Below are 12,109 nucleotides of genomic sequence, written 5' to 3'. Positions count from 1 at the left end.
GGGGAGGGTCAAAGAGAGGATCCCAAGCAGGCTCTGCACTCTCAGCACACAGCCCAATGAGAGGCTCGAACTCACAAACCATGAGATCACGACATGAGCCAAAAATCAAGAGTCAGACACTTAACTAAGTTAACTGACCAGGCACCCCTGGTACCAGAGTTTTAAAGAGGTAAGGATAAAGGCAAACAGTTCAACAAACAAAAACCAAGGCATTTATAAATTGTAGGGAAAACAGAAGCTCTTAAAAACACACACACACTACATTGGGTTTTCAGTTAGTAATATTCTTATCACACAAAGGGAGCATAGGTGATACTGTCCCTAAATTCACCTATTTTTTAAACAATATTTATTTTGAGAGAGACAGAGCACAAGGGAGGGGGGAGGGGCAGAGATAGAGGGAGGGAGGGAATCTGGGGGGTGCTCTGTGTTGAATCTTACGCTGGGTCCGATCCCGTGACCCTGCGATCATGACCTGGGCCCAAGTAAGGAATTGAACACACCACTGAGCCACCCAGGCACCCCTGAATTCACCTATTTTAGGTCAACCATTTCAGCTGAAAATAGCTACGGTGCTCACTTTATATCTCTTTTCCAGACACGATAGAAGTACGGCAATGGTCTCAGATGCTGCTAGCGTGTCAGGACAAGAAGGACACACTCAAGCTCTAACTGAAGAGAGCAACACAAGCCACAGAAACAGAACTAGGAAAAAGGTTAGAACACTACCCCAAGTGTTTCCAACTAGGTCGGCACCTGTTATGAAAGCCCTCTGGTGGCCCCGGTGAAACCACTGGTACTCGGGAGGGAGCTATGGGAGGTCTCCACCAAGTAGGTAGCTAGGAAACGTCCAGTTGTCAAAGTCTGAACACCGTTAAGTACACGTGCAGGAACACTGCATCCACTGCACTGCAAACCACAGGTTTGTTTGCAGCTTCAAAACAGCTTATCGTACACCAGCTCGGGGTTTGCTATAAACCTTCAGGCCTTCCAAAGTGCAGGAGTCGAAAGGCTGACTTCCATCTTGACCTCTTAGATCACCCCAAGAATACGCCCATCCAGAAGTACGTGTGTGGTCGACATACCCTCTGGAGATCCACCCAGAGGAAAAAGGCTGCCGCAATGGCAATGCCGTGTCTGCTCCTTTGCACCGTGGAGATGCCAGCTGAGCAGCAGCCGCAAAGAGATGCCTCGTTCAACCCGCTGCCTCCGCTAGAGTGAGACAGAAGTCACACTCCGCAGAACAGTGAGAGCTGCAACAGCTAAATGCCCTCCATGGGCATCTTCCCTCGAATCTGCCCCTCCTCTTCCTCCCCTTTGTGTTCTGAGACAAGTGGCTTTCTTCCTTCAGTCATTGCTCCCCCGCCCTACTATGCAGCGCTAAGAAGGGAGCCACTCATGGGACTCAACACACGGTAACAGGCCAGAGTCCTGCTTCAGGAGTTTGCAAGCTGGAGCCCTGGCTGGTACAGGAAGAAGAGGAAGGTGTGGGGGTAGGGAAGAGCCCGCTCTCAAATAGAAAGGCTGCGAAAGGACACTTGGGCACTCTACAGTAGGAGAGCATGAAGCAGAGGAGACAAAGTTGTTGAGGCCTTCAGAACCACAGGTGTCCACCTGCTCAAGTACTGGCTGTTCAACTCGGATTCTGTGAGTGCCCAAATCCCTTCAGCAAATCTTTTTAGCTGATGCTCGTTGAAGACAGGTTTCTGTCACTGGCAATAATGAGGGTCCTGACAGCCAATACAAGAGCCAGCTTGGAGGATATGGTTTCAAAAAGGCTGGTTTAGCATTTTGGCTATTTTACACTTGATCCGACCAACATTTACTGAGTGCCAATTATGTGCTGGGCAAGCTTCCAGACACTAGAAAATACAAAGACAGAAAACACACGGTCTCTGATCTCCAAAAATGTAGTCTGTTATAAGCGGAAACTTCGAGACTGTAATTAAGAGAACACTCATTCCACCAGGAGGACCAACATCTTGTAAGACAAGATGCAGACAGATCACTAGTATTTAACATCTTGGAAAACAAGAACCAACTGTGTCAAAACTAGGTTGTCGAAAGAATCTTAAAACCTGTTAAGTGATAGAACACTGAAGACCCAACAGTAGTGGCAGTAAGACAAGAATAGCCATTTTGCAGGCTCTAGGCCCTGAGCTGTCAGCACAGAGCCCTACACGGGGCTCGAACCCACGAACTGTGACATCGTGACCTGAGCTGAAGTCCGATGCCTAACTGACTGAGCCACCCAGGCCTCCCAATAATGGCCATTTTAGACTCAAACACAGTCATTCCTAATATGACAAAACACCCAAAACTTAGGAATATCTGGGAAACCATCTAAAAACTCATCAGGTCCAAAACACCTTCGAGACGGAGAAAGCTGGGGGATTAGAGACAACGATGAGGAGCTGCCCTGCTGGATTTTCCAAGATCTGTTTCCAGGACAGACCCTGGAAGAACTGGGTCTCCACTAAATGGTAGGACATGCCAGATGACACGACAGTCCAAAACGTCTGGCAGAAAGCCAGCAAACCTCTCTTCCTGCTGGACATTAACAGTAGCCAAATAGAAGAAGTATTCTGGCTCAAGTCTCAGTTCAGAAAACCCACTAATACTTCAATGTCCCCGAAAGACCCAAAGGCCAGGGTCACTGGGTCAGAGCTTGTGATAAAGGCAACATTTACTTCTGATACCGACTGGTTGTTTTTGACAGGGCAGAGAACAACAGCTTTTAGATCACTTGCGAAAATGTCTGGGATGAATAGGCCTTTTCACTGCCTTCTTCTCTCCAATCTCTTTTGTAGAGAGATGTAGGTAGCAACAAAGGAGAGATTTATTACCATGAGCCCATTCGGCAGCTGTTTTCTTGTTGCTCCTTGTTTAACTTCTCTCAAGAGAGCTGAGTTATCTACCCAGCAAAGCAGGTGTTTAAGGCAGGTGATTTTGTTTCCATTAATTTTCTTAAGTAATAGTAAACCAGACTAGAGAATTATCTCATGAACTCACAGGGGAACCTTAACCCTGTGCCTGCTAAATCACAAGGCATCTGCTGCAGCAGGAAAGTTAGGTTGTGATCCCTGGTGGTTCCAACACCTTCAAATCTCTCCAACTGACAGTAAGCAGAACTTAAGAGTCACAGCTCATCCCTACTGCCCAACATCTGGATTTTGTCTTAACAATGTGTTAGACATAAAGTGATGCTGGAGGCTTCCAGGAAAAAACAGATTAAGAAAGGCATTACTCTTCATTGCAAAGCCCAGATAAACCATCACATTAATGACTATACTCAACAGTTTCATGTTCCGAGCTACTGGGAGGGAAAGGTTAACATAAAACATGGAAAAAGTTTTTAATTTTAAGGCTTAAGACCGCCTCCACCTATAAACTGAATCTCCAGCTCTGGAACTTTCCAATCTTCACCATGATCATCTTCATGAGAAGGCCCATGGTATGTGCACTCTACACAGTCACTGTGCCATTAGCTTCCCGCAGAAACTTTCTACCCCTCCCATCTATACTCACTTGTAGACAGCCACTATTCACTAGTGGGCTGAGGAGAACAACCATCCTTCCATATACTGGACAAAATCCTGAAGCCTTGCACGCTTCAGCCCTTTGATTACCTTCAATTTTCTCCTACTGTAGAGCCATTATCATAAGCAGCGAACATTCGGTGACACATTTCTTTCTCTTTATCTGTGTAGTCCCTGTAATAGCTGGAGACAAAAATACACATTAGAGAAAGTCTGTCTTTGTAGGAGGTGACATCTGGTGGCTAGAATACTCCACTCAGGTCCAGAAACATCGAAAATTCAGCAAGCCCTGAACTGAATCTGGAGGCGATGGAAGCCGGACGGGTAGGGGAACCAGGAGAGGCTCCCAGGGAAGGGCTGTTTAAGAAGCACATGGACAACCTGAAGCCCACGATCTGAGAAGATGACAACCTTAAAGGCTGGAGCCACTGTAAGGGCTGCCAGGCTGAGTCTTCCCAAATGGCCTCATACTCGGTGACCTCTGACTTATCTTGAGATTTCTTTGCTAAATAATGGTCAGATTCCAAAATTTCTACATTGGACTTGTAAGTATCTTCAAAGGATACACTTATTATTTTTGGCACCTAGGTGGGACAGGATACTTTTAATAACCAGAGAAGAGGGGCGCCTGGCTGTCTCAGTCAGTAGAACATGTGACTCCTGATCTCCGGGTTGTAAGTTCAAGTCCCATGTTGGGTGTAGAACTTAGTCTAATTACGTAATAAATATTTCAGTTTAAAAACAATCAGAAAAGAGATTTCTGGACAGTCTTAAAAGGTCTGAAATATAACAAATGGATTCAAGTGTTAAGGGGTGCACACAGGATTTTTTTTTTTTTTTAACATCAAGGGGCTTCAACTAGCAATCCAGATTAAATGTTTAATGTCAACAGGAGTAGAGAATCTTACCAGTAGAGAAGAACAAAAAAATAATACCTAAGAAACTGGACAGATTAGGAAGTGATGGAATTCTGGACAACTCTTATTTATATGCTGATATAGTCAAAGTAGAAAACTTTGAAAGTAACTTCTGTAATCACAAAAAGCTACACTACTGAAAGACTGGTACTGGTATTACTTGGATAACAAAAAAATCACCCTCTGGGTATGAATTAGACCTGAAAGATCCACTGCAGGTCAAACCAGGATCTACAAGACACATTTCTGCAGTCTGTTAAGAACAGTGGTTTTCAGTTGTGGCAAGTAGGGGAAAATATCTGAAGAACAAGACCTTTTTTTTTTTTTTTTTAATTTTTTTTTTTAACGTTTATTTATTTTTGAGACAGAGAGAGACAAAGCATGAATGGGGGAGGGTCAGAGAGAGAGGGAGACACAGAATCTGAAACAGGCTCCAGGCTCTAAGCAGTCAGCCCAGAGCCTGACGCGGGGCTTGAACTCACGGACTGTGAGATCGTGACCTGAACCGAAGTCGGACGCTTAACCGACTGAGCCACCCAGGCGCCCCGAACAAGACCTTTTTAAAAAATTACACTGGCCCGCCTGTTATAGAGTGCTTACTTTAGGGGTAAGGGGTGGGGGGAATAGGGAGATGGGATAGGATCCGGATTTGCAGTTTTGAAGTTTGTCCCAGGCTCCTCAGTGGGAGCTGTTGGTTTAGCACTTCTTAAAGCCAGCTCTAGGGGGCACTGCCTTGTAACACGCTCCACACAACATTGCCGAATAGTCCTTCGCCAGGTGGACAGACGTGAACCGCAGCCCCAAGGCTCATCTCTCTCTCTTTGGTTCGCACTCCCGCAAACAGAGGTCTCACCTGGCCAGTTTCTTCAGCTCGTTATTGATGTCATGATTGAAGGGCTGTTCCTTCTGGGCTCGGACTAGAAAATCTCGAGCCTTCTGATACTCAGTCATGATAAGACAGGCCTGTCAAAGGATGGAGTTTTAAAAACACACTTGGTTAGGAAAGACAGTGTCTTTCTAGGGCCCAAGTTGAACATCACCACTACCTTTTCTTGGGCATTCGTTCCCCAGTCCCTGCCCTCCAACACACCTGTCCGCACCGGAAGAGGGCCTTGGCATTCTTCCGGTCAATGATCAGAGCCTGTTCTCCATAACGCAGGGCCGTGGCAGGCCGCTCCAGCTTCAGGTATGTAAAGGACAGGTTAAGGAGGACAAGAAGCTTGGCTGCTTCCACCAGGTGCTGCTCTTCAGGGGGTGCTGATCGCCGGTGAAGCAGCAGCAAGGCCTGTGGACAAGGAAAATAGGTAGTCAAGAGGAGGTATGTAATCTTGCTATTAAAAGCCCTAAGAATCCAGAAAAAAAATGTATTAGAGCTAAAAAAAAAAAAAAAAATGAGTTCAAGATCAACACAGGAGAGTTAGCTGTAAGTCTATACTCCAACAATAAACAATCCAAAAATGAGGACGACAACTCCATTTATAATAGCATCAAAATGAAGTCACGATAAATTTAAAATGCAAGAACTGGATATTGGAAACTACAAAACACTGTTGAAAAAACTAAAGGCCTGGGGCGCCTGGGTGGCTCAGTCAGTTAAGCGGCCGACTTCGGCTCAGGTCACGATCTCGCGGTCCGTGAGTTCAAGCCCCGCGTCGGGCTCTGTGCTGACTGCTCAGAGCCTGGAGCCTGTTTCGGATTCTGTGTCTCCCTCTCTCTGACCCTCCCCTGTTCATGCTTTGTCTCTCTCGGTCTCAAAAATAAATAAACGTTAAAAAAATTTTTTTTAAAGAAAAAACTAAAGGCCTAAATGGAAATACATTCCCTGTATAAGACTTAATAGGAAGGCAATACTCCCAAGGTTGATACATAAATTCAAAGCAACCACTACCAAAATTTCAACAGTCTTTGCAGAAATGGTCAAGCTGATCTGAAAGTTTGCATGGGAATTCAAGGGATGTCAAGTAGCCAAAACAATACTTAAAACAAGAATAAAAATGGAAGACTCACACTTTCAATTTCAAAGCTTATTACAAAGCTACAGTAAGCAAGCCAGAGTGGTTTGGACACGCACAGATCAAGAGAATAGAATGGAGAATGTAGATTGAGAGTCCAGAAACAAACCTACACTTGTGTAGAGTCCATGGATTTTCAACAAGGGTACCAGCCCCATTCAACGAGGAAAGAGTAGTCTTTTCAACAAATGGTGCTGGGACAACTGGTTGTCAATATGCAAAAGAGTGAGGTTGGATTTCCACTTCACACATGTACAAATGCTAACAAAATGGATGATACACCTAAATGGAGGAGTTAAACTGTAAGACTCTTAGAAGAAAACAGATATAAAGCTTTCTGACTTTGGATAATGGTTTCTTAGATATGACATGCAAAGCACAAATCACACACATAAAAAAGATAAGCTGCACTTCAAGTTTAAAAACTTTTGTGTTTCAAAGGATATTATCAAGAAAACAAAGAAAATGACTGAAAAAAGTCACTATAACCATCATTTACTGGTTTAAACTAATAACACAGTGGCTTACTGATGTCACTGTGTATGCCTATAGATGATTTTGTATTTTTGAGTGAAAAGACACTTGTACATTCCTGAAAAGAAAAAGAATGTGAAATGACAACTCACAGAATCGGAGAAAATATTTGTAAGTCATATTTAAGAAGAACCTACTTTCCAGACAATATAAATAACTTTTATAAGAAGAAAATCCAATTACAAATGGGCAAAGAAGGGGCGCCTGGGTGGCTCAGTTGGTTAAGCGTCTGACTTCAGCTCAGGTCATGATCTCATGGTTTGGGAGTTCAAGCCCCGTGTCAGGCTCTGAACCAACAGCTCAGAGTCTGGAGCCTGCTTTGGATTCTGTATCTCCCTCTCTCCTGCCCCCTTCCCTGCTCACACTCTGTCTCGGTCTCTCAAAAATAAACAAACGTTAAAAAAAAATGGACAAAGAATATGAACTGACATTTCTCCAAATATGACCTACAAATAGCCAATAAACACATAAAAAGATGGGCAACATCTTTTTGGTTATCAGGAAGTGCAGTCAAAATCATGAGATACCACTCCACACCCACTAGGATGCCTATAATTTGAAAGATGGAAAACAAGCATTGGTGAGGACGCAGAGTAACTGGAACCCTTGTATTGTTGGTGGGAATGTGAAATGTTGCAGCCACTATGGAAAATAGTTTGGCAGTATTTCAAAAAGTTAACCAAGGGAGTTACTACATGAGCCAGCACTTGCACTCCTAGGCACAAACCCAAGAAAAATGAAAACTTCGGTCTACACAAGAACTTGTACGCCGATGTAAAAGCAACATTATTCACAGTAGCCAACAAGAGGAAACAACAACCCAAGTGTCCATCAACCGATGAATGAACAAAACCCAGTTAAATCCACACAATATATCGTTCAACCTTAAAACGAATGAAATTTGGTATATGCTAGAACATGGATGAACCTTGAAAATACTATGCCAAGTGAAAGAAGCCAATCACAAAAGGACAAATATTGTAGGATTCCACTTAAATGAGTACCCATGAGAGACAAATTCAGAGAAGCATGAAGTAGAAATAAAGATTACTGGGGCTGGAGGAGGGGGAGAATGGGGAGTTATTGTTTAATAGCTAAACAATGTTTGGGATAATGAAAAGTTCCAGAAATGGGCAGTGGTAATGACAGTTTCACAATACTGAATGTACTTAATACCACTGGATTGCATACCTGAAAATAATCAAAATGATGAATTTTAGGTTTGCACATTTCTATCAAAATTGAGACAACATTTTTAAAGAAAGAATAGAGCATTAATACACATTACAACATAGCAATATATTTTCAAAGTTCACCTAAGTGAAAGAAGCTAGACACAGAGCACCACACATTTGGGGATTCTATTTATGTACAATGTCTAGGAATAGGCAAATTCATAGAAACAAAGCAAAATAGGAGCGATCAAGGGGTGTTGAGGGATAGGAGAGGAACTGCCAACAGGTACAAGGCTTCTTTTCAAGGTGATGAAACGACCTGGAATTATGTCGTGTTGATAGATGCACAACCTTATGAATACACGACAAACCACCAAACTGCATTTTAAAAGTGTAAACTTCATGGTATGTGAATTCTAACAATAGCAAAGGAAGAAAAGCGATGAAGACAAAGCCTGAGCAGTGTCAGTGTGACTCACAGGCAGGACCCCATTTGGAAGACGACAGCCAAACTGGAAAACACATCAGACAAGATGGTGCCGGAGGCACAGAGCCACCAGCCTTCTTTTGCCTCCCCTTTCATCTCCAAGCCCCAGGCATTTGTCACAGAAGTTTCTGTCCATTGCCCTCACACCTTCTGAATTGCTTCAGGTCTCCTATCAGCGACCTGGATCTGTCCCCTAAACTCTGGCCCCATTCCTAAACGGAATCATGGGACAGTCTGCCACCTAGAAACCATCTTCTACAGGCCACCTTTATCTGGCTGTTCTCACCAGTGAGCGAAACTGAAGTTAATACATCTCTTTGCCAGTTATTCCTGTTTAAAAATTTTTCTCAAATGAGAAAGCTTCAAGCAAGTCTATTCTTTGGTTTCCTTTGTCACTCATAAAACATCATCATCAGGTCTAGTTACTTGGTTTTGAAAATATTTCCAAAACTTTTATCTGCACAATTCCCACCTTCTGAAACACATTCCGGGATCCCCGTGACAGGCTTAGCTGCAACACGCCTGAAGCAGTGCCTCACGTGGAATGGAAAATTCACTAACAAAAGTCTGTCCCTTCAACGTGTCCTGCATATGGTGGTGTGCTGGTAAATGTTTAACAATCAGCTCTTGGGGAAGGGGTGCCTTGCAGGGTGTGCCCATTCCTGTGGTGTAAACAGTTTAACCCTGGCCGATCTCAAGCTGCCAAAGTAACATTAACCAGCTCGTAAAACTTCCTGAGCCATTTTACAATTGGCTCTCACGAGCTCCTACACACTACCTGCGTGCTACCAACCTTCACGTCCTCCCTAAATATCACTTTTATAACCTCACTCTCCCCTTCCTTCTTCTTCAGCAAGTCCAGACCCATCCGTACACATTTTAAGGTCTTCTTGAATCTGGTTACCTGAACTCTATTTTCCTGGTATTCTCCAAATGTAACCTGTGCTGTAGACTAAGTGACCACCAACTGGCCCTTGAACAGGCTCTTCTCACTTCTACACCTTTGCTCATCCTTTTCTCCTGCCCAGAATTATCTTCTGCCTCTTTCTCTGCCATTTCATCCTTCTAGACTCAGCTCCCGTGCCATTGCTTCCAAGAAACCACTACCAGATGGGCTAGCCCACAAAGATTTTCCTCCTCCGAAAGGCTATAGTACTAGATACTACAGGGATTTCTTGGTCACTGGGAGTACCTTTTATCTCCCTACCTATGTTACCATTATGTGAAGGCAAGGACCCTGCCTAGATGGCACGTCCCACATGAAGCTGAGCAAAAGGCTGGGAACAATGGCACTCAATCAACACCAATTTCCCGCTCTGAAGACGGAGAACATTTCTATCATGAGCAGGTAGCAAAACCTGTGGCTGAGCAAGACAGACTTCACACTCACCTTTTAGTCTCTCCTGCCCTATGGAACAGAAAGGCACAATCCAACAAGAACAAAGAACAAGAGAACTGGTAACAAGCCCAACATGTCAGAACGGATGGCCGAGTCTGACCAACCCAGCAGAAGGGAGCACCAATAAAGAAGGGGCTGGTCTGCAGCTCAGAGCCCCAGGAACTGACAGAACGAGCCATCAGAGCTACTGTAGAAGTGGAGCTGAATAAACAGGACACGTTGAACATTGCCACTCAGTCCCTGTCCCTATGCATCCAGATGGCCACTCCTCCCCACCACCTCCAGGATCATGGAGTCTATCTTCTGGAGAAATGGAATAGAACCAAAAGAGTTCTCGATTCAGGGACAGCAGAGGGCAGGAGGGAGGTAAACTGGTAACAGGGGTATTAGAGGACCGTTTCAGTAACAGCCAGAGAGGACCTCTGTCCCGTTCCCCTGTTCGGCTCCCAGCGGCTCCCAGGACGCTGGTAGCCAGGCATTCACACAGGCAGGCGATGGAGAACAGAGTGGCTCCTGCGGAAACAAGTGAACAGAGACACGTGGGAGGCCAAGTGAGCACACTGCGATGTGCCCTACCAAGCACTTCCGATGCCTCTTTCCCATCCTAATGGGCAGCTGAAGGTTGCGAGACATTTGAGGAAAGCCTCTATGGAAGAGACGGCCTCCTGTCTCCCAGTGGCTGTCCTCCCCTCTCCCATAGTAGCAGGATTTTTTGCTGGGCACACGTGCAATCGGAGTACAGGGATTTGCTAGCTTTCCTTGCAGCTGCTGGTTATAGCCAAAAGACAAGGTTCTGGAAAACATCACTCAGTGTGAGGGTCACAGGTACATACTCTCAGCCCTCTCTTTTCCCTCCGGTGCTTGGAATTTAGAGGCCACCATTCTCAACCACAAGGCCCAGAGCTCTGCCCTACAAATGGGAACACAGAGAGATGGAAGAGTGCTCAGCATCGGAAACCATTACGGAGCACAGCTACCAACCAGCCCTGCTTTACTCACCTCAAGCCTTTCACATAAGAAACAGTAACACTGACCTAATGATAGGAGTCTGGGACCTACCACCAAACCTAAGACAAATGGACAATATCCAATGGGCAGGAAAAAAAAAAAATCAGGTAGAAAAAGAATGGAGTTTTTTTTTTTTTTAATCTGAAAAGCAGAGAGAAGAAAATTACAACCAATACTCAAAACATAAGAAAAGCTGATGTATGCGTGAAACAAGAACAGAATGCTGGGGAAAGTTAAAAAAAAAAAAAAACACAAAAACAAATGAATGAACCGTTCCTCAGACGAGATGGCAAATAGAGTCCAGGACAGCTCCCAGACAGTGGGATGGCAAAAGCGAGATGGGCAAGGACAGAAAAAAAGGAAAGTTGAGGCTCAATCCAGGAGGACTGACAACCAAGAGTCCCAAAAAAGAGAAGACAGAAACAAGGGCAAATTACCAAAGAAATAGATGAAGGAAGTTTCCAGAACACAGGACAGGTTTCCTGAAAGATGCACCAGGGGCTCAATACCAACAAATTTTAAAAAACACAAACACCACTGTAAACTTTTAATGACACTAGAAGAAGAAAGATCCTTACATCCTTACAGAGAAGAAAAAGAAAAAGCCACATATAAAGGTACAGGAACCTAAATTTTATCCAGACTTCCTGACAGCCATCATAAAGCTAGAATCAAACAATATTCTTCAAAATCTGAGGGATGATGGCTGCATGCTAGAATTCCTAGAATTCTATACTCCGTATGCCAACTGCTAAGTGTGAACTACAAGAATATTTTTAGAAATGTAAGGATGCGCTCTATCAGCACAAGGGGGCAAGTGGAGAAAAACAACAGGAAGTCCACAAACAGAACCACAGGGCAGCCCAGGATAAGAACACTGAACCAGAACACCAGAGAGCAGAGGGAAAGCCCTAGTGGGAATTAGAGATCCACGTTCCAGAACGAGAAGCAAGAGATGTCAAAAACAGGAACTAAAGCATGTCGAGTATCAATTCACAATGCCAGAAAAAGCAGCAAACAGGCTTAAAGAGGGACCAC

General features: G+C 44.3%; 1 protein-coding gene across 6 annotated transcripts in view; it reads right to left on the bottom strand.

The window, feature by feature from the left end:
• The window catches only part of FKBP6 (FKBP prolyl isomerase family member 6 (inactive)), a 70,563-nt gene that overhangs the window by 53,279 nt on the left and 5,175 nt on the right, over positions 1-12,109 (bottom strand). For all 6 annotated transcript variants that reach the window (XR_009256396.1, XM_058709918.1, XM_058709914.1 and 3 more), the window contains exons 6-8: positions 5,547-5,741; positions 5,310-5,419; positions 3,630-3,722 (exon numbers count right to left, since the gene is read on the bottom strand). Coding sequence is in view for 5 of the 6 variants with exons in the window: in XM_058709918.1 (XP_058565901.1) it covers positions 3,632-3,722; positions 5,310-5,419; positions 5,547-5,741 (396 nt within the window). In the remaining variant the exon portion in view is untranslated. The remainder of the gene's footprint in view (positions 1-3,629; positions 3,723-5,309; positions 5,420-5,546; positions 5,742-12,109) is intronic.

Source organism: Neofelis nebulosa, chromosome 18, assembly GCF_028018385.1.
Source record: "Neofelis nebulosa isolate mNeoNeb1 chromosome 18, mNeoNeb1.pri, whole genome shotgun sequence".
Taxonomy (NCBI): Eukaryota; Metazoa; Chordata; class Mammalia; order Carnivora; family Felidae; genus Neofelis; species Neofelis nebulosa.
This window is presented reverse-complemented; position numbering and strand designations above follow the sequence as displayed.